This window comes from Doryrhamphus excisus, linkage group LG7 (assembly GCF_037039965.1).
Source record: "Doryrhamphus excisus strain RoL-2023G ecotype Guam linkage group LG7, RoL_Dexc_Guam_v1.1, whole genome shotgun sequence".
Taxonomy (NCBI): domain Eukaryota; kingdom Metazoa; phylum Chordata; class Actinopteri; order Syngnathiformes; family Syngnathidae; genus Doryrhamphus; species Doryrhamphus excisus.
This window is the reverse complement of record NC_136363.1, coordinates 16,437,077-16,459,885: the sequence shown is the minus strand read 5'-3', so window position 1 is coordinate 16,459,885 and position 22,809 is coordinate 16,437,077. Positions and strand designations below refer to the sequence as shown.

At 44.0% G+C, this 22,809-nt stretch overlaps 1 protein-coding gene across 1 annotated transcript in view; it reads right to left on the bottom strand.

The window, feature by feature from the left end:
* malrd1 (MAM and LDL receptor class A domain containing 1) overlaps positions 1-20,628 on the bottom strand; it is a 29,638-nt gene extending 9,010 nt beyond the window's left edge. The window contains exons 1-23 of the mRNA XM_058060274.2: positions 20,466-20,628; positions 20,168-20,296; positions 20,001-20,089; positions 19,763-19,921; positions 19,498-19,588; positions 19,281-19,415; positions 16,805-16,957; positions 16,166-16,271; positions 15,733-16,100; positions 15,206-15,651; positions 14,461-14,548; positions 14,216-14,395; positions 13,985-14,141; positions 12,850-13,006; positions 12,676-12,786; positions 11,739-11,952; positions 11,408-11,655; positions 10,014-10,299; positions 8,249-8,494; positions 7,880-8,037; positions 1,901-2,081; positions 1,251-1,379; positions 1,024-1,185 (exon numbers count right to left, since the gene is read on the bottom strand). Coding sequence (XP_057916257.2) covers positions 1,024-1,185; positions 1,251-1,379; positions 1,901-2,081; positions 7,880-8,037; positions 8,249-8,494; positions 10,014-10,299; positions 11,408-11,655; positions 11,739-11,952; positions 12,676-12,786; positions 12,850-13,006; positions 13,985-14,141; positions 14,216-14,395; positions 14,461-14,548; positions 15,206-15,651; positions 15,733-16,100; positions 16,166-16,271; positions 16,805-16,957; positions 19,281-19,415; positions 19,498-19,588; positions 19,763-19,921; positions 20,001-20,089; positions 20,168-20,296; positions 20,466-20,628 — 4,156 coding nt within the window. The remainder of the gene's footprint in view (positions 1-1,023; positions 1,186-1,250; positions 1,380-1,900; positions 2,082-7,879; positions 8,038-8,248; positions 8,495-10,013; positions 10,300-11,407; positions 11,656-11,738; positions 11,953-12,675; positions 12,787-12,849; positions 13,007-13,984; positions 14,142-14,215; positions 14,396-14,460; positions 14,549-15,205; positions 15,652-15,732; positions 16,101-16,165; positions 16,272-16,804; positions 16,958-19,280; positions 19,416-19,497; positions 19,589-19,762; positions 19,922-20,000; positions 20,090-20,167; positions 20,297-20,465) is intronic.
* Between the last annotated feature and the right edge of the window lie 2,181 nt (positions 20,629-22,809).

Sequence of the window (22,809 nt, the reverse complement as noted above, 5' to 3'; positions counted from 1 at the left end):
GCTAGTTCTAGTCGCTAACTAGTTAGCTTTAATTGAATTTAATTTAATTTAATATTTTCCAACGCAGTGGGGAAAAGGACAAAGTAAGAAGCCAAAAATGAACCACTTCCACATCGAATGAGTGGAGAACCAGTTTCATTGTATAATATCAGACATACCATAGCTGACTGTACCATGCGCTCTTATGGTAATGTATCATCAATGGAACAATGGAACCTAGTGACCAGAATACTATATACTGTAGACTTGTCTCCCAATATTTTTTTTACTAATAATGAGCCATAGTCAACCACAAAACAGCGATCAATTATTAATACATATTTTTTTTTAAATTTGTAAATGTGCGAACCGCAATGTAGCGAGGGACGACTATATTTGCAGAGCATATTTTTGAACACCAACAGTAATTTACCAGTCCCCCCAGGATCTTACAGGAGTTTTTACCAAAAAAAAAAAATTATTGCAATAAAATTGTGCAAAATTGTTGCAATAAATGCTTGTGATTTTCCTTCTGTGTAATTTTAAAATACAAATTAAAATTTGCAGAATAGGGCCCCACGGTGGACTAGTGGTTAGGATGTTGGCCTCACAGTCTGGAGATTGTGGGTCCCTATCTGTTTTGGAACCTCTCTGTGTGGTGTGCACATTTTCTCTGTGAGAGTGTGTGTTCTGTCCAACTTCCTCCCACATGGAGACCTTAAATTCTCCAAAGGTGTGAATGTTTTTGTAAATGTTTGTTTATATGTGCCCTACGATTGGCTAGTGACTAGTCCAGAGCATACCCCGCATCTCAATACACAAACAACCAAGAAAAAGACTGAGAAAAGTATCCTACCAATATGGCACACAAAGATGTGCAATATAGGTTTTAAAGTACACCACGGGGATGGGTTTGATTGGTGGAATTTGCGTGATGGCATCTTCATGAAATCCCTGAGGGTCTGATTAACGATGATCTTTTTCCAGCTGAAAGTTGCCATGTGTTGTTAGGGTGTGTTCAACATCCTCTCTCGTGGGAATCACCTGGACTATGGTCAGATGGTGGTCCAGTCCCTGATGCCTCGCTGCCGTCATGGATCCTCCAGTCAAAGTCGTCGTCCGTGTCCTGTAAGAGCTGGCATGTCTCCTCCCATTGGTCTTTATCCATGTCGAAATTACAAGCTCCCGGCATGGCCAAGATGTCGCCTAAAAGCAGAAAAGTGGGTGAACGTTTGAGATGAAGGAGCTTTAAGTCGTATTTTGACACTGACCGCAGTCGTTCTCGTCTGATTTGTCGGCACAGTCGGCCTTGCCGTCGCACACCAAGTGGGACTCGATGCAGTAGCCGCTGTGACACACAAAGTCTGTGATTGCAGGACAGCTGGTTGGCTCTGCAGAACCTGACACACAGCGGGAAAGACTAATCAGACATACAAAGTCATGTTCTTCATCTCTTTTTCAAACAATTTTAGTAAAGTGTGCATTTGCGTTCCTGTCCTTCCTCTGCTATGCACATCTCTCCTGGTGAACAGTTTAAATTCAGAGGATGAATTTAGCGTTAACAGAGTAAAAAAAACAACACACATCTGCTCATCATTACTGAAACAAAGCCTTCCCTGCGTTCCGCTCCAAAGGATGCGAGCAGTGGAGAGTGCAGGAACACAAGCAGACAAGAGCTTTCAGCATCCTTCCATCGACAGTGTGTGTGTGTGTGTGTGTGTGTGTGTGTCTCAGAGAGACATGGCATCCATTCTTGAAAGGTCATGCAGCATGAAACATGAACATGAAAACACGTCTCTGACAGCTGCATTCTTAAAGACTTTCACTGTGAACTTTGCCTGTGAGAAGGAGCGCAAACACCCTTCCATAAATCAAAGATGACTTCAAGTTGCCAGAAAGACTTCACCATCCCGTCACTCACTGGGGGCGCAGTCTTTGAACTCCAGGTCGTCCAACGCGGCGCCTCCGCTCACGTCCCACCAGCGCACGCCCTCGAATATCACCTGAAATTTCCGCAGCTTCCTCAGCGGGACCTCGGCCCGGTTCCACTGGTTCCCTTGATGGCCCGATTTGTTCCACACCTCCCACAAGGCATTGTCTGTCTGTGCAGTGGAGAAGATTCATTGTCAGTTCGCATTTTGCACAAACTGGAAGTCATCCCGCGGTCATCTGACAGTGGGTCAGGAAGAGATGCTGCGTCCATCAGACGACTTCTCATGAACAGAACATTGCATTAAGGTTCAGACCTTGAGTAATGGCTGAAACTCATGCCACATGTGGAATATATTAAAAGACACGCCAAGTATGTAATTCCCCTTGCAAGTTTTTTTTCCCATGGCAGCAGCCAGGCACCACATGTGACTAATGCAGCGTTCAAACAAGCAACACCACTCAGAGTCAAGCTTTGTGGACGCCCCCATTCACACACAGCAAAAGACCTTCACTGTATCACTTGGTATGCTAATATCACTGATGAGTAGTCCTGCATCATTGAAAAGGGACTGTGATAATGCAGTACTAACATCTTCTTCTTTCTCTTTTGGCTTTTCCCTTGAGGGGTCGCCACAGCAAATCAATCTCTTCCATCTAACCCCATCGTCTGGATCTGTCTCTCTTACACCAACTTCTCTACATCCATAAACCTCCTCTTTGGTCCTCCTCTACGCCTCCTACCAGGCAGTTCTAAACGCAGCATCCTTCTACCAATATATTCTCTATCTCTCCTCTGGACATGTCCGAACTATCTCAGTCTGGCCTCTCTGACTTCATCTCCAAGGCCTCCAACATGTAATGTCCCTCTGATGTACTCGTTTCTGATCTTATCCATCCTGGTCACTCCCAATGTGAACCTCAGCATGCTCATCTCTGCTACCTCCAGTCTTCCTGTCTTTTCCTCATGGCACTGTCTCCAGACCAAACAACAACGCAGTACTAACATACAGTAAAGTCTCGTTATATCGATATCGGTTATAACGAATTACTGCTTATTACGATACTATTTTCATTTCCCGGCAAATTTCTAGTCTTTTATGATATAATTAGTTCCGGTTGTTATGATAATCCGGTTACTACGATGCCCTTTTCATCTCCCGCCAGCCAATTTGGTCTGCTTATATCGATACAAAAGCGGCTTAAATCAATCTTTGCTTAAGGATTTCAATACCAAAAAAGAACACGGCGAACGGCTGCTTCCAGTCAACTTTATTTTTCACACTTCCACCACCAGAGCACAGCACACACACCGATTCCCGCACTTCCTGGTTCACAGGTCATGCTCAACCCGCCCCACATAGCTGGCCAAACACATGCCTGCAACAGAAGAACCAACTGACATAGCATACACACCTATTCCAACGAAGACCAAGCGTACAAATACATGTATTTAATTGTGTTGTATTCAGATATCTTTTTATCGCTTGCAATAATCACTGTTTTTCATATGTACATGCTGGCGTTCGTGGTTTCTCTCGTGTGTATAGATTCTATACACAACGAACGCAGTTGGTTCTTCTGTTGCAGGCATGTGTTTGGCCAGCTATGTGGGGCGGGTTGAGCATGACCTGTGAACCAGGAAGTGCGGGAATCGGTGTGTGTGCTGTGCTCTGGTGGTGGAAGTGTGAAAAATAAAGTTGACTGGAAGCAGCCGTTCGCCGTGTTCTTTTTTGGTATTGAAATCCTTAAGCAAAGATTGATTTAAGCTGCTCGACATTGTTCTATACTATAGAACAATGTCGAGGGCATTATTGCCCACTTTTAATGCAGTTCGGCGCAGGATCGGATATATCGACAGTCCGGTTATATCGATATTTTTTCCGACTCCCGACAATATCGATATAACGAGACTTTACTGTAGGTGCCTAAAAAAGGAATGAGAACTTTAAACAACCCAATTTCCAACACAAGTTAGTATTAATAATATATTACTCCTTCTGAGACATGTCAGTGTCTCATCACTTTGCATCATTAACTGAAAGCTTGCATGTGAACAGCTGAACATCACAAGTCTGAAGAAGGACGAGCAATGTCAAGAGAAATGAAAGATGCGAGGAGGCAGACACAGGCTGCTTTGAAATGATGGTGTCACTGTGAATGTAAATACAACAGGATTTATGACTGGATTAACAACTCCACCCATAAAACATGCCCTGGAAGCCGCCCGCATCATGCGACTGATGATTAGTAGGGCTTCAGGGGCTTTACTACCTCCACTAAGAAATTTGGTTTCTCAACATGAAAGCAAACATGACGCAAGCAATGATGGCTTAAATTACGGAATATTTACATCATGTCATATTGCACCACACATATACGTCAGTATATGTTCACAGGAGTATGTCATCCTCTCGCAGAGCACATCTGACTACATGGCAGGATGAATCATCTTAAGGATTGATAAGAAAAAAGATTGATTAATCACCAAAGGAAGTGGCTTTCTATTCACTTGCCAGTACATCAATATTGTCAACATCAATCAGTGCATCTTCCTCTTTAGTGTCTCTTTATTGAAAAATAAGACAGGTGAATTCCTTGATCATTTCCATGCAAATATGACAATACATGCGCCATAATAAGATTACAGTGTCTTTCTCACAGGGCCGTTATCCTTGTGAAGGTTCTTGTATTAGATACATAGTATATGTGGGACAACTCATTTGTACTGTGTGTCCAGATCCAATGAACACAAACACATGCTGTCGCTGCACAATGCAATCAGCCATAAGTGCCCATGTGTGTCCATCCTCTAGGTCATACATGATCTTCAGATATCAAACCTACTGTAACACACCATTTGAACTCCTCACCCTAACCTTGTCGTAACAGGCTACGGGTTAGGGCAGAGGTAGGGAACCTATGGCTCGGGAGCCAGGTAGGGCTCTTTTGATGACTGTATCTGGCTCTCAAGCATTTCTTACCACAATAAAAAATTATTTTTGCTAACATTTTAAAGTAAACCATCACAGAAATGACTGTTAAAAATAATATTCAAAATCAACAACTTTCTTATGCATTTTAATTCGTCCATCTATATTCTGCTGCAAAACGGCCAACCATATCTATCTTTCCTGATGATATTTTCCAGGTCAAACACCAAAACTTGATTATTACTGGGTAATGCTGTAGTCTACCTCGGTCATTGAGATGTCAAAAAAACATGTAAATGTAAACTTTCCTCCTTTAGTCAAATAGCTAAAGCTGCAGAACCAAGCCTTCTGACGAAGATGGCCAAAAGAATGAAATACGTCTACGGAGTACGGTGCAAAACTATGCAGCAGCAGAAGTTGTATTAATGGCAACAAGTATTTGATTTATTATTAGACACTGCGCTGCTCACGAAAGTGTGCTGGCCACACCCCATTGGCGTGAGGTAGTGTGCCTGGTCTACGTAATTAGAGCCCATTATCTAAAACTGTTGGTCTTACATAAAATGCACACATTTTATTGCATTCAATGTTTAAAAAAAATGTATATGGCTCTCACAGATACACATTTTAAAATATCTGGCCTTCATGGCTCTCTTAGCCAAAAAGGTTCCCGACCCCTGGGTTAGGGCGATGAATACAAGCTGTATGATGTTGAATAGGTTATGATATGGTTGGTAGGGGACATTCCCATCCCTTGACGACAGATTTCCTCAAACGGGACTAGCAATTTTTTATGCCGTCGTTGGGGAGTTTCTGGTATTTGGAGACTCACAAGTCAAAGTATGTATTGTTCTACATTTTGCAATAGCCAGCCAGTCCACAGCACACTGTCTGGATAAAAAAGGAGGGTGTGTTTAGATTTTATTATCGCTACTATATATATATATACAGTGAAGAAAATAAGTATTTGAACACCCTGCTATTTTGCTATTTCTCCCACTTAGAAATCATGGAGGGGTCTGAAATTTTCATCGTAGGTGCATGTCCACTGTGAGAGAGATAAACTAAAAAGAAAAATCCAGAAATCACAATGCATGATTTTTTAACAATTTATTTGTGTGATACAGCTGCAAATAAGTATTTGAACACCTGTGTATCATCTAGAATTCTGACCCTGAAAGACCTGTTAGTCTGCCCATTAGAAGTCCACCTGCACTCCATGTATCATCCTGAATCAGATGCACCTGTTTGAGGTCGTTAGCTGCATAAAGACACCTGTCCACCCCATACAATCAGTAAGACTTTAACTTGTAACATGGCGAAGACCAAAGAGCTGTCCAAAGACACCAGAGACAAAATTGTACACCTCCACAAGGCTGGAAAGGGCTACGGAGCAATTACCAAGCAGCTTGGTGAAAAAAGGTCCACTGTTGGAGCTATCATTAGAAAATGGAAGAAGCTAAACATGACGGTCAATCTCAATCGGAGTGGAGCCCCATGCAAGATATCACCTCGTGGGGTCTCAATGATTCTAAGAAAGGTGAGGAATCAGCCCAGAACTACACGACAGGACTTGGTCAATGACCTGAAAAGAGCTGGGACCACCGTTTCCAAGGTTACTGTAGGTAATACACTAAGACGTCATGATGTGAAATCATGCATGGCACGAAAGGTTCCCCTGCTTAAACCAGCACATGTCAAGGCCCGTCTTAAGTTTGCATATGACCATTTGGATGATACAGAGGAGTCATGGGAGAAAGTTTTATGGTCAGATGAGACCAAAATAGAACTTTTTGGTCATAATTCCAATAAGCGTGTTTGGAGGAAGAAGAATGAAGAGTACAATCGGAAGAACACCATCCCTACTGTGAAGCATGGGGGTGGTAGCATCATGCTTTGGGGGTGTTTTTCTGCACATGGGACAGGACGAGTGCACTGCATTAAAGAGAGGATGACTGGGGCCGTGTATTGTGAGATTTTGGGGAACAACCTCCTTCCCTCTGTCAGAGCATTGAAGATGGGTCGTGGCTGGGTCTTCCAACACGACAACGACCCGAAGCACACAGCCAGGAAAACCAAGGAGTGGCTCCGTAAGAAGCATATCAAGGTTCTAGCATGGCCCAGCCAGTCTCCAGACCTGAACCCAATCGAAAATCTTTGGAGGGAGCTCAAACTCCGTGTTTCTCAGCGACAGCCCAGAAACCTGACTGATCTAGAGAAGATCTGTGTGGAGGAGTGGGCCAAGATCCCTCCTGCAGTGTGTGCAAACCTGGTGAAAAACTACAGGAAACGTTTGACCTCTGTAATAGCAAACAAAGGCTACTGTACCAAATATTAACATTCATTTTCTCAGGTGTTCAAATACTTATTTGCAGCTGTATCACACAAATAAATTGTTAAAAAATCATGCATTGTGATTTCTGGATTTTTCTTTTTAGTTTATCTCTCTCACAGTGGACATGCACCTACGATGAAAATTTCAGACCCCTCCATGATTTCTAAGTGGGAGAAATAGCAAAATAGCAGGGTGTTCAAATACTTATTTTCTTCACTGTATATATATGTTTATTTATTTATTTTTGTCCCGTCCAGCCATTGGGGCAGATAATATTGTTGGTCTAAATGTCCTTACATGCGAAACAGATTTGCTCTGTGTCAGGAAAGGTGTAAGCTACAACTTCCCTGTACTAAGAAATTTTATTTGCCATTATTTGATGTTTTTGTTATGCGAATTTGGAGCGGCCGGACCGGAGCAAGAAGAAACACAGACAAGAAGAAGAAGAGAAACTGAAATGGGGGGGGGGGTGAGACAGCAGAGAGAGAGAGACAAAAACAGCAGCAATAGTAGCTATTGCTACTATTTATAAAATGAATGCTTACATGCTTTTTCCCTACAGCATTTTACAAAATCATATGCAAATGAGATGATGACATCATCAAATGATTTCTAGGACAGCCAATAGCTACTTCTCTTACTGAAAAGTTGGCAACAGCGGCGTCACCATGCGACCTCATCACTGCCCGGCACGCCCACTTACCTTGATAAACAAGCGGATGGTTCCTGAGGCCTTGTGGGAGATGTAGTACCAGAAGGAGAGCTTGCAGATGGAGCTGGACTCTTTCCACACAGAAGTCCTGATGTGAGCCTTATCGCCTTTCAGTCCCACAGGCGTAGCTTCCAGGTAGAGGAAATGACCTGAAGAGCAGGCAAAGCCAATCAAGTACGATATATTTGCTTGAATTGAATCCCCAAGTTTGTATACTTAAAATGTATATGCAATACATGACAGACAAATTGAAAACAGAGTGGTTGTGATCACAACTGTGGTGTCCACTTTAACAAGAGTTTGAGGACACAATATGTGCGTCTAATGAGTTATTGAACTGAAAACAAAGCGGGCACCAACCGTTTTCGTCCTTCAAAGTGTGATCATATGGCGGTCGTATGCTTTGGAGCGAGCCTGTTCCCAGGGACCAATCAAAATTGTCCGCCAGGGAGCTTTTCCAGCCACATTGGCCCCCCTCAAAGGAGCAGGAAGTCCCACAATGCTTTTCGTCTGTGCCATCTCCGCAGTCATCTCTGAAGTCACAGCGTTGGCCGGCATCGAAGCAGCCACCGTTGTCACACGGCAGCAAGCCTGAAGGGCACCAGCCTGCAAATAACACACCCAAATAAGACATCTTGCACTTTTTATTAAAAATATCTGACGGGCTGGCTGTTCCTCATTGTCTGTATCCAAAAAGAAATAATTATTGAACTTTGGAAGTGCCCAGCATGAAGCACGGTGCTACTTTCAAGAGGCTTAGGAAGACAAAGCAGCATGCAGGCTGGTGATGCTGCGTGCACGGCTCTGGAATCTCCTTCTTTAGGAGCCAAGCATTCCAGCAGAGTGAAAGCTCGGGCTTTGGCTTCGTTAGAGAGGGAGATGAGGCGTGAGGAAGTGTAATCAAAAGAAAGAAAGGGTTACAAGTCCCTCCTAATCCTTTGTTCCTCTTCACATGCACGGGACAAAAAGCAGTGGAAGCCATCCAAGCCTCACGGGAGGCCAGGAAGCAGCAGCTCCTGACTGGGAAGCCCGTCTCTTTCATCCCCCCACTGGAGTATGTACTGGCCAATTTACAAAAATAATAAATGGGTCATCTTTCGAATGCAGTAGTGCTGTTTTCTGCTCTTTTTGGTGATCATATGACTTCTCATTAGCGACAGTAAATGTGCTATTAACATCATTAGCCTGCTATTTTTATCATCAGAATTACTTTTTGTTGCAGCCTACTTTGCATTTTGTTGGCAACAATTGATTACAATAAAAAGGACAGAGAGTGTGGAAGGTGAAACTAAACAGAGGCAAGTTTGTGCTGCTTGGATAAAGTGCAAATGTAACGGTGAGACGGCATGACAGTTTTAATATTTGGTTTCAGTTTCTGTCATTTTTTGTGGTTCTTTACTTTTATCTTGTTCCATTTGTTTCCTGTTTGGATGAATGCTTCCCTTTCAGTATGGTTACAGAGAGGTGGCCGTGCGCCTGTTGAATGCTCCATACTTCAGATACTAGCTCATTGCTGGGTTTCAACGAGATAGGGGGTGGGGGAAAATAAGCGTATTCATACAGTTACTAGAAGTCATTTAAAATCAGAGCAAAATTGCCACATGAGCTGTTCTCATGTGCAAATTGTTCAAATAGGTATTTCAGAATGTACAGACAGTCCATTATGAAAGGAAAAAAGTTTAGGAAACAAGAGGTCACAAAAGACCCCACAACGACATCCAAAGAACTGCGGGCCTCGCTTGACTCAGTTAAGGTTAGTGTTCATGACTCCAACATAAGTAAGACACTGGGCAAAATATCTGGGATAAAAGTAATGCCGCATTTCAGAAAAAGAACATCATACTAACAGTAAAATATGGTGGTGGTAGTGTGATGGAGAATGGGAATGAGTGTAAATGGTTGTTTGTCTAAATGTGCCCTATAATTGGCTGGCGATCAGTCCAGGATGTACCCCGCCTCTTGCCCAAAGAGAACTGGGATAGGCTCCAGCATACCCGCGACCCTAGATAAGCGGCATAGAAAATGGATAGATGGATAGCGTGATGGTCTAGGGCTGTTTTTTCCTCCCTTAATAATATAAAGTTTGATTTTAAAACTGCATTTTGTGTTGTCATTGACTTTGTACCTTGAGGAGGAGGTGTGTTGTCGTCTGCCACAGTCGAAGAGGCCAGCAGGCACCCTGGTGAGAAGGTGATGTCATCCAAGCAGATGTCCCCCTTTGGATTTCTGCCCACTTTGCCCTCAAACATGACCTGGAAGTCCTTGGTGTGGCTCAGCGGGACTTCCATCATCTGCCAGTAGTTGCCCTGGTCGCCTGTCAGGTTGAGGAGCAGATCAAGACTTCCTTCACTTCTCCTGAAGACAGCCAGCGTTCCCATGCCGTCTCCAGACATGTGGAAGAAGAAACTCATCTGAGGAAAAAAACAGGGAAAAATGCAAAGTATGGGTAAAGTAAAATATTCTTATTCATGCATTACAAAATTATACACATGCTTCATCTTAAGTCTGAATTGCGGACAACTGGCCCAACACTAACGCGTGTTTTAGGAAAATGACATCAAAATAATATGTTTTCTCTGAACAAAAAAGGTGCTTCACTTCTAATCAAGTCCTTTTTTTCCAGCAAAATAACTTTCTTTCATCATCCTCAGAAGACATGTCTCCTCACCAGGCTCGCATCCCTTTAATTTAGCTGGCGCCTCACTGACTGCGTGCGTGCTTGATGGATGGACGGATTGATTGACAGGTCAGGCAGGGGATGAGACAGACAAATTTGGCAGCATTCAAGAGCTGACACACACACTTTCTCCACTGATGATTAATGAGGGCACACACACATGCTGTGGTGAATGTGGCTCTTTTAAAAGGTGTAAATTCACCTTTTGTAAGTATGAAGGTGTTGAAAAAAATCTAATAAAATGCGTCTAATTGACTGTGATGTTTAATTATTGTCCATTTGATGGTACACTTGAGTTAAGTGAAGTAGCTTCCTTCTTATTTCATATTTAACACAGCAATATTCCCCTCTGGTGGGTGAAACTAAAAGTTGCAGGCAGCACTTGGGACTGGTCTCAAATACAGCGGAATGTAAATGGCTAGGACTGCATCCGTTATCTTTTCATCGGCCACAATGTAACGCATTTATATAAAAATACCTAAAAGTGAGAGCTTTTCTACGCAATTTTAGGTGAATTAATGAATTACAGCTCATAATTAATCTGTGAAATCTTTTGACAGCACTAATGACAATGGCACCGATGAACGGAAATGATCGCAAATGATCGCAACCGGGCCAAAAAACTAAATTGGTGTCTCAATAAGAAGGAGCCATTTTTGTGACGCAAATGTATTATTTTTTTGAATGCATATTGTTTTAAGAAGCCAAACTCTTTACTTAAGTGGCCCCACCAATTAACTGGTTCCTCGTCACCAAAATCCGACTTGAACTTGTCTCATGGGACAAAGCGGGGGGGTTGATGCACACCAATTAACTAAACATCCTAAGCAGTTTGGACTGACCTTGCACTGTGAGCTCCTGTAGCTTAACACGGGCCCCGATATGCGAGCAGCGTTCCCGGCCGCCTGAGGGAAGGAGCTCTCCAAATAGAGGTAGTGTCCAGTGGGGTCTCTCAGGGTGTGGTCCGTGGATGGCCCCGTGCCCACGGTAGGGGTGTTGCCGGCTTTGATCTGCCAATCAAAGTCATCATCCAAGCACTGGCGCCAGGAGCAGAGGTCAAATTCAAAGTTGCAGCGTCCACTAAAGCCTTCTGAAAGGCAGCATCGCAAACAGCAATCAGAGAAGAAGAAGAAGAAGACTATTCAGTGTAAATGAAATGTGTGGTGGCCTCACTGCAGATATAGGGGTCCTCGTCCGAGTTGTCCCCACAATGGTCAATGAAGTCACACAGGTTGTCGTGAGGGATGCAGCGGCCGTTGCCGCAGGCGTACTGCTCAGGCGTGCACGCCACTTCTGAGGGCAGCGGGGGAGGACAATCCACGAAACTGACATCGTCAATCACCACGTCACCCATGTAGCTTATCCCTCGCTTGGCTCTGAACACCACCTTGCAGCACAAAGAGATTATCCTTGCTAGCAATGTGTAAATGAATGGATTGTTTGAGAGAGGAAAAGGCAGCTTGGAAGCGTTCCGAGTGTAAAATAAAGGCTTCATTGACTTGGCACTGATTTGAGGATGAGTGCGGCTTAAATTCAGGTTGGCGTACAACAGCGAGACGAATCAAAGCCTTGGCTGCTTTAGACTTGTTGATCCTGGAGTGACCTGGACTGGCATGACTCCACTTGGAATACCATCAGGCTGCACGGCAGACGAGTGGTTAGCGCGCAGGCCTCACAGCTAGGAGACCCGAGTTCAATTCAACCCTCGGCCATCTCTGTGTGGAGTTTGCATGTTCTTCCCGTGGATGCGTCGGTTTTCTCCGGGGACTCCGGTTTCCTCCCACATTCCAAAAACATGCTAGGTTAATTGGAAACTCCAAATTGTCCATAGGTATGAATGTGAGTGTGAATGGTTGTTTGTCTATATGTGCCCTGTGATTGGCTGGCGACCAGTCCAGGGTGTACCCCGCCTTTCGTCCAAAGACAGCTGGAATAGGCTCCAGCACCCCCGCGACCTCCGTGAGGATAAGGTAGAAAATGAATGACTGAATGAATGAATGGACATCACAGTTTTACTGGAGGCATTCAGCTCTGATAAAGTTAGACCAACTAAATCTGTGAGTGGATGATTTGAAGACATCTGATGTGACACTCAAAGTCAAGTCCAAACCTGAATATCACGTGACAGCCCCAAGAACACTTCTCCTCGCCTCCACTTGTTGCCCTGGTTACCAGTCTGAGACCAAACCTCATGAGTGATGGCGCCACGCCGCAGCAGCACCTGAAGACAAAGCATGACTTGTTAGCGTGACCAAAGTCAGACGAGCGCTGCCGTCCTTCTCACTTGCAGAGAGCCCACAGTGAAGCCGCCCATGTGGTACCAGAAGACCAGTGTGCACAGGGGCCCAGTGGATGAGATGACGGGTGTCTGGAGGTCGCTGGTGTGACCGTAGCCGCCATTTGAACTGTCGGCATACATGTACCATCCTTCAGGGCTGCCTCTGCAAACACCACAACACAACTGAGCAGTGTGCCATTGAAGTGGTTCCGATTGCATAAGAAGCCATTCATTCACGAGGGTCGCGGGGATGCTGGAGACTATCCCAGCTGTCTTTGGGAGAGGCATGGTACACCCTGGACTGGTCGCCAGCCAATCACAGGGCGTAAGAAGCCAATATTTCTTTGAAATGTAACACACACACGTAGTTACGTTTATTGTCAGCTAATGATAGCAATTTGCCAAAATTTAACTGTCATCGGATGTATTCCCCAGGGTGTCTAAAGTGTGGCCCAAAAGTCATAATTTCATGAGAATAAATTTGTAATATTATTATGAGGGTATTATTTTGTGTATGTGCCTGCAGTGATAACCATGAACACCAACCAGTCATCTTATATAACTTATAATAGTGAAAAATATGCATGAACTTTTCTAGCCAAGGAGCTCGCTATGCTAAAAAAAAGTCTAAATCACGGCCTCAACCGTCCCCTGGAGGCGTTTAATCTCTGCTTTAATGGCCACCACCATCCACAGGCCTGTCCTCAGCATGTCTAAAGCTGCTGCCGCCTCTTCACTTGATTAAATTCCCACAGGGGAAGCGGCTCGCCTTGCTTTAAATAAGGCACCGGCCTCCTCCATCTGGCCTCATCGATCCAGGAGGCTGCTATATAGGAGCGAAGGCAGCCCCCGCGGGGTCTGCTTAAGAGAGAACAATGTGTCTTGCAGTGGAGAAACAGCTGAGAGGACGTGGTCAAAGTGCACTGTCATTTTCTGATCTCAGCGTACACTCCATAAAACACAGATAAGGACAATCAGGTCGCTGTCTATCCTCTGGCAATCGGCTGCACGGTTTAAAGAGGAGTAAAAATGATGAGGCGAACTTTGTGAGATCAGCATTTTTTGAGGTTACATCTACATCTTTATCAGCACGTCGTTATGAAGTTTGACTGATGTGGTGGACATGTTCAAAGATACTCACAGGGTGTGGTCAGTGAAGGGACGGTGATATTGCTCTCCAGCGTGAATGCTCTCTCCTTGATCAGGTGACCAGCGAAACGCTTGCATGGACACGGTGGCCGCGTTTACAGTCTTCCAACCGCAACTTTGACCTTCTTCAAAATCACACTGCGGTGCCACTGTGTCAGAGAAGACAAGTATAAGGAAGAAAAAGGAGTATGTTCAAAGGTGGGTCCTCACTGCTTATTCTCACCACACTCGCTTTCGTCTGAGCCGTCAGAGCAGTCCAACCTGAAGTCGCACACTTTCACATGGGCGACGCACTCGTCAGGTGAGCCGCAAGCAAATTCCCCATGGGGGCAGCTGTGGGGCTGAAGCGTGGGGCTTGGAGTGGTCACCGCGGGCTCTGTGGTGTTGGCCTGAGGCAGCTCTCCTTCATCAGCAGCAGACACAAATCAAGCACGTCCAAAAGTAGCGGCACTATTACTCATGACCCACCTTCATAGGGAACGCAACCCAGGAAGGACAGGTCATCGATGGCAATGTCCCCATTGAAATCATCTCCGACTGTTCCTTCGATTAGAATCTACACAAAGTAACACAACATGTGGAAACAGTAATACACAATCTCATTCAAATACACAACCTATGGCAGTGTACCCACTGTGCAGTCAAGTGGATGAGCTGTGGAGTCCATTCATTTCACAAAAGGACTTCCTGTTGTCAATGTCGTCGCGGAGGACAAGTCTTTAAGTGCCTGTCAGCTTACACTCACTCATGACTAGTAGCGTCCTAACATCCATTTTAGGGAGATCGATGCTGAGCTTATTAAATACACATCACTCATGGAAGATACACTGTCTAGTGTTTTTTTTCTTCTTATTGTGGACAAACGTACTGTGGGGTGCGCCTCTAATTTCGTGGCGCACCCCACGTCACCACCGTGAGCAGCCAATTTGGTAGACTGGGCTGCGCCGCCATGGGCAAAACAGTGCGCCGAATGTGCGCTGAAAGATGGCCAGCTCTGACCTGATCTGTTCTCGGCGCAGGTGAAGCGCACAGTGGTAAATTGGCTGACAGGCACACAGTGCAGTCAGGCACATTTTAATGCAATAAACAATCACAGAAACCACTATTTAATGTAACCATTTGAACCAGCATGTACATTTTTGTATTAATGAAAAAGGTGTGGAAAAAGCGTGGAAACTTGTTGTAGCTTCTCCAGTGTCCTTGTAGGAGTTACCTGGAAAGGTCGAGCACTGGTAAGGTAGAGAGTCTTCCTGTGCCAAAGGTTCCCTTGGTTTCCATATCGCACCCACAGCAACTGCCCGCGGCCCGTCGATGTGGTCCTGAGATAGACAGCCAGACAGAAGACGTGCGATCCAAACATGTGGAAATGGAAGCGGAACACGCAGGGCTGGCTGGATTCAAACAGGCTGTCACCGTGGTGGTGGGTGGGTTGGAAGGTTGGACTGAGTAGCACCGCTGTGTCCTTGAACTCCTGTGGGACAGACGACTCAATGTAGAGGTAGTGGCCATAGCTGGTGCCCAGCGTGTGGTCCTTCCAGGGCCCCGTGTTGAAGGACGGGGTGGGGCCACGAATACGGGTCCAGTCAAAGGCGTCTGCGCCACATTGCTCCTGTTTCCAGCTGCAAAGCCCCTTCTCAAAGTTACACTGCAGCTCAGGAGCTTGGACAAAGCACATCTTAACATTGGTGGACATATAGAAGTATGACAGGAAGTATTGGAAGAACAACAAGTGACACTCACAACAGCCCACTTCATCAGATCCATCCCCACAGTCGTCCACCAGGTCACAGAGCTGCAGCCGCTCCACGCACGCTTTAGTGCGTGTGCAGTGGAAGTGAGTCTGTGGGGGGCACTCAACCACGGCGGGCGGCATGGAGCAATTGTGGAAGGAGATGTCATCCACGGCGGAAATGCCGTCGAACACGCCAAGGCTGATTTTTGCCAGGGCGATCTGGAAGGGCTGCGTGATGCGCCCCAGCTGCACGCTGACCCGGTTCCAGTGGTTTCCCTGATCGTACAAAGTCCTCCAAATGATTGTGTTGTTATGGACTCCTCGGATGCGAAGGTACATGTCGGCAGCCCCCACGGAGATGCCTGAGTTGTAATGCCTGAAGGATATGACGTGTGTACATACATTTGCATTTCCGAGGAGGGTGTCACATGCTCCTCTTACCAGAAGGTCATGGTGCACCCCGTGGACGACTGTTGGAACCATGGTCCTCTGAGAACAGCCCTAGGATAAAGACTGCTGCTGTTCTTCAGGATGAACATAAAGTGACCTGTAGTGGAGCAACAAAATAGTTATTTCCTAAAACAAAAAAATGGATGTGGTGTTCCTCATGGCTCTGGTCTGTGACCACTCGTAGATAAGATATAGTTTATTGTCATATGCACATTAAAGAAACAGGTTTCCTTGTAATAACTTATAAAGTAAAACTAAATAATATATATATTTTTTTTGTGTGTGTCCCGTCCAGCCATTGGGGCAGATAGTATTGTTGATCTAAAAAACTAAATAATATTAATAACTGCAATAAATGGATCCGGAATGGTCCGTTTCATCGTAATTTCCTGTTAGGTTCTTACTTACAAATATCCCAAAATACAACAAACTGCATGCACAATATTACACACTAGCTCTACATATATTGTGGCATATCAAAGCTGGTGGGAGCGTCTAACACTTGTCGTCCAAGTCATTCCACATGAGACAAAAACAACAGCTGCTGCTGCTAAGGTAGCAGCATAGTTCCCATCCATTCTTTGACTGTGTTTGTCCCACAACAACCCCATAACGTGTTTGATGCTGTACCATCTGTGCTGTTGGTGGAGTGGTCCAGAGGAGGCGGGCGGCCATAGTACTCAGGGGGTACGTCCAAGGACGAGCCCCTAACCCAGTCAAAGCCGTCACCAAGAGTGAGCTCGTACCAGCCACAAGAGTCGCCCTCAAAGTCACATTCTGCAGCTGCACAGATGAAGACATTTTGTAGAGGCCAGTACAACCTTTCAACATCAGTAAATTGCTAAATAAACGACTGGCTCAAAAAGCTACTTATTGAACATTATGTTTTTATTGTATTCAAACAACTGTAATGCATTTTAAAGTGCTCATGACACCAAAACACTAATGTTATTTTCACCTTGAAAAATAACATTGAAAGGCATATTGTGTGCTTGAATGGACTATTCGTCAGTGAAACCCTTTGAAAGAAGTGACATTTATCGTCAAAAACACAAAGGACCGTGATGTTCAACCATGGAAAAACGTACCAAAATGGCAGTAAGGAAATGCACATTTAATATTGTCAATTCTACAAACCTTCCAGTAATATATAATATATAGTTTTCATGACAAATTGCTCCCTTAGAGATAAGGTGAGGAGCACTGTCATACAGGAGGAACTCCTGCTGCTCCTCTGCAGTGAATGGAGCGAGATGAGATGGCTCAGGCATCTGGTCAGGATGCCCTATGGAGGCGTCTGAGGCCTCGGGGAAGACCCAGACTGCTGAAGATGGATGGATGACAAATTGCTTGCAATTTCATTGCTTGCAATTAAATCCATATTACTTTACTAGATACAGTGAAGAAAATAAGTATTTGAACACCCTGCTATTTTGCTATTTCTCCCACTTAGAAATCATGGAGGGGTCTGAAATTTTCATCGTAGGTGCATGTCCACTGTGAGAGAGATAAACTAAAAAGAAAAATCCAGAAATCACAATGCATGATTTTTTAACAATTTATTTGTGTGATACAGCTGCTAATAAGTATTTGAACACCTGAGAAAATGAATGTTAATATTTGGTACAGTAGCCTTTGTTTGCTATTACAGAGGTCAAACGTTTCCTGTAGTTTTTCACCAGGTTTGCACACACTGCAGGAGGGATCTTGGCCCACTCCTCCACACAGATCTTCTCTAGATCAGTCAGGTTTCTGGGCTGTCGCTGAGAAACACGGAGTTTGAGCTCCCTCCAAAGATTTTCGATTGGGTTCAGGTCTGGAGACTGGCTGGGCCATGCTAGAACCTTGATATGCTTCTTACGGAGCCACTCCTTGGTTTTCCTGGCTGTGTGCTTCGGGTCGTTGTCGTGTTGGAAGACCCAGCCACGACCCATCTTCAATGCTCTGACAGAGGGAAGGAGGTTGTTCCCCAAAATCTCACAATACACGGCCCCAGTCATCCTCTCTTTAATGCAGTGCACTCGTCCTGTCCCATGTGCAGAAAAACACCCCCAAAGCATGATGCTACCACCCCCATGCTTCACAGTAGGGATGGTGTTCTTCGGATTGTACTCTTCATTCTTCTTCCTCCAAACACGCTTATTGGAATTATGACCAAAAAGTTCTATTTTGGTCTCATCTGACCATAAAACTTTCTCCCATGACTCCTCTGTATCATCCAAATGGTCATATGCAAACTTAAGACGGGCCTTGACATGTGCTGGTTTAAGCAGGGGAACCTTTCGTGCCATGCATGATTTCACATCATGACGTCTTAGTGTATTACCTACAGTAACCTTGGAAACGGTGGTCCCAGCTCTTTTCAGGTCATTGACCAAGTCCTGTCGTGTAGTTCTGGGCTGATTCCTCACCTTTCTTAGAATCATTGAGACCCCACGAGGTGATATCTTGCATGGGGCTCCACTCCGATTGAGATTGACCGTCATGTTTAGCTTCTTCCATTTTCTAATGATAGCTCCAACAGTGGACCTTTTTTCACCAAGCTGCTTGGTAATTGCTCCGTAGCCCTTTCCAGCCTTGTGGAGGTGTACAATTTTGTCTCTGGTGTCTTTGGACAGCTCTTTGGTCTTCGCCATGTTACAAGTTAAAGTCTTACTGATTGTATGGGGTGGACAGGTGTCTTTATGCAGCTAACGACCTCAAACAGGTGCATCTGATTCAGGATGATACATGGAGTGCAGGTGGACTTCTAATGGGCAGACTAACAGGTCTTTCAGGGTCAGAATTCTAGATGATACACAGGTGTTCAAATACTTATTTGCAGCTGTATCACACAAATAAATTGTTAAAATATCATGCATTGTGATTTCTGGATTTTTCTTTTTAGTTTATCTCTCTCACAGTGGACATGCACCTACGATGAAAATTTCAGACCCCTCCATGATTTCTAAGTGGGAGAAATAGCAAAATAGCAGGGTGTTCAAATACTTATTTTCTTCACTGTATATTCTACAAGTCATATAATAATAATTGTTTTTTGTTAAGTTTTTGAGCACTTTAATGAGTACTGCCTTGTGTACGGTGGGCGGGGCAAGCCTTTGCTTACGACAGTTGCTTTCGTCATCTCCATGAGGACATTCCGGGGTGAAGTCGCACACTTTGCTGTCCTCTATGCACAGCCCGCTGCCACATGCAAACCAGGAAGGGGGGCACATGGTGGTTGGAGGGGGCACAGTGTTCTCTGTTATTTATACATCAATAAATGACAACATTCAGTCAGAATTCCTGAGTTATTTCCATGTGTTGAGTGTTATTCATGTTACCAAGCACACAGTGGGGACTAAAAGAAAGGTCATCGATGGCCACGACCTCTGAAGCATCGCTGTCTGCAGACAGATGCCCTTCAATCACCACCTGGTTGACACACAAAGCAACTGTCAGCATGAAGGACACTTTAAATGTGTCCAAAACACATAAAGTCCCCAAGTGATGCAAGCACTATGGAGAGGTTGTCATCTGACAAGTCACGTGGAGCACTCCGCATTTGTGTCAAGCTCGTATTACATCATTTAACACGCTGCTACTGACATGAAAAGTGCTGTTGCTGTCAAAGCCAATGGCAGTGTGCTGCCATGCTGTCGTTGGACTGGAGTGTGTCCACACTACATTGCTGTGACCCGGTGGACTACTCTCAGTCAGAACCTGCAGAGCTCCATGTTGGGCCGCGACATGATAGTAGAAGCTCATCTGATGACAGAAAGCAACGAGGATGTTGTGTTACAACGGTCAAGCTGCTGCGGATGGATGAATAAGGCCTACGGAATACCTGGCAGGTGTCAACAGCCACAAAGGATGGACTGAATAATTGTGCTCTTACATGATGTCCTCTGCTGGCCACAAGTGACAAGAAATGTGCTGAGGAAGAACAGAATGCATATACACGTAGTATACATATACTAGTAAAATATGAATATCATATTGAATCTTCCTAACCTGATTGATTGTTGTGGTCACTTGAGATGGCTGGAACCTCCCTTGTTCTGTTCCACTTAAAAAAGGGCTCTGATCTTTGGATCAGGTCACAGAAGTCTTCTTCGAAGTCACAATTCTTATAGTCTGAACCTTCAGCAAAAGACCAGAAATCACACTAGTGCCCACCCTGGGGAGTGTCAACCAGGCCCCAGGTGTGTGGGTTGGATGGGCTTGGGAGGAAGTCATAAATTCATTGGACGTACAGTGTCATTGGTGTGAGTTAATGTACTTATTGATTTTATGTTGCATGTGTACTTACAGTGTTGCTGGTCGCTGGCATCGCCACAGCGGTCGCTGAAGTCACACACACAGTTGTCAGCGGCACAAAGATTGTTGTTGCAGTGTGAAAGGACACACAAAGGACAAGAGAGCAAAGTGAAAGCCAAAAGCAGCCACCGGAAGTCCAACAACAAAAGCGACATGGTTGTTGAGTACATTAAATAGCAGCAAAAGTAGATAGCTTTAACAACAACATTCTAATGGAGCAACATAAAGTACAAGCCCATTGTCTTCTGCTTTGCTCTGTGTGATTTTCACGTAGCGCTCTAGCTGTTAACATGCCATAAAAGATCATAAATGGGGTTTATGGCGGTTACTCAACATTCTGTTTTGATGGACGTTCACATCAACCAATCCCAATAAGAAATGTCTGTACAATGAGGCTAGCCTGATAGCAACAAGAGTCATTTTGACGTTTATAGGCCTTGTTCTTTTGATTCTTTAAACTACTATATGGTGGAATAACAACACATATAAAATTGTTAGCCTGTGTCAGACACGCTTTCCCCCCCCTTTTTTTCATGACATATAAAAAACTGTAAAGTACAACATGCTAAAAGCTAGCACACGTTAGGCGCCTAGCATTAGCAAAGAGTAAATATACGTATATTTAAAAATAATTGTTTGTCTGCATACTTTTGACACTTATATCAATATTTCCATTAAAACAGTCATCATATATGCAGTCATTACAAATGTTGATGTTATTATAAGCTATGTACATAAGTATATTTCATGCTGCAGTTTTGTCATATTAAATATTACACATTTCATGTTTCTAATGTTTGTGATAAGGAAGTCGAAAATAGAAAAACCATGTGAGCTGTAAACCCACTTAAATATAGATTATTTCACCCGGTGAACGAAAACCATTTTTATTTGGCGCACTGTTAAATTATTAACCATTTTTAAAAATCACAAATCACTGAGTCATGGTCGGCAGTGCCATCTAGCGGTTACCATTTTAACCGAAAATACCCTGAACTATGACGTTTTGGTCCATGTACTAAATGAATATTGTATTTACTTAACTATTTGCATTCAGGGTGTCATAGTAAGTATGATATGTTGGCACTAAAGTACTGAGACAGTTGGAGGGTTTTTTTTTTACCCGTCAGACTGTAGCCAAAGCAAGTGCAGACACGGTGATTTATTGGAAATGTGGTGCACAAGACGTGTCAAGTGCATGTGTGCATATTTGAATGCTGTCAGAACGTAGTCATTACACAAATCTTCACATACCTGCCGGGTTGTGTAGCATTGCTCGCCGTGTGCACCCTTTTCACCTCTGCTTACAATATCAGCAAATAAACAACTTACCAAAGTGTCTGGTCGAAGAATATATTCGCTTTCCCTACAGGAGTTAGGGTAAATTTGGCATGATTGATAGCTTTGTGAACATTAAATTCACTTAATGCATAGACACAAGACTGGACGGTGTTCCGACGATATACTGTAATGGCGGCTGAATAATTCGACGTCAGGATGGCCATTTATTTTCACCAGAAACATACAGCACTGACAGCATGAACAGTGCAACACTTCTTCTTCTGTTGTTTATTGGCGGTTGGCAAGCTTGCTGTAAACTAGAATGTTGCGCATGACTGCCCCCTATAGGCATTAAACTAAACAGCAGCTTGGAACAACACTATTTACCCATCGCTACAAAATCATTCGATTTATAGGAGATTGGGATATTGTTGTTGTTATAAGTGTATTTATAAGGGTGTTTTATGCAAGCGGTGTTGAAAAGACATGAGTAAATGAGCAGATTATCTTATCTTATCTATCATGAGAATTGGGTCTGTCGCATATGTTTTACGTCACAAGGATGTGACAGGTCTGCAGCTCAGTGAGTACTGCAAAATTTAGAAGAAAAAAATAATAAAACCAAGTCTGTGATTAATTCTGTATGATAAAGGGTGACCTGAACTTTAATTGGATACCTTATTCACTCCTCTACCCCAAATATTCAAGAAGTCAGAGCACATTTTCCAGCGAAAAATAGTGTCATTGTTATGACACTGAGTCAACACAACACAGCTGTGATCGACCCACGAACCTACAACCGTACTACAAAATATATAATTACTTGGGCTGTGAAAATTAGTTTGAAAAGTCAACAAAGTATTAATTTACAGTTTTTTTTGGTGATCAGAAAATCCGGGAAAGAAAATTAAGTGTCATATTTGTCGTGTATATCATCATTTTCACCCCACACTAAGCAGGAAATACCAATAGCTAGCTACTTACCAGGAATGTTACTTAAATGTTACTCCGTCATTCATTCTATATTTGAGAACATAATGCTTTTTAGCATGATT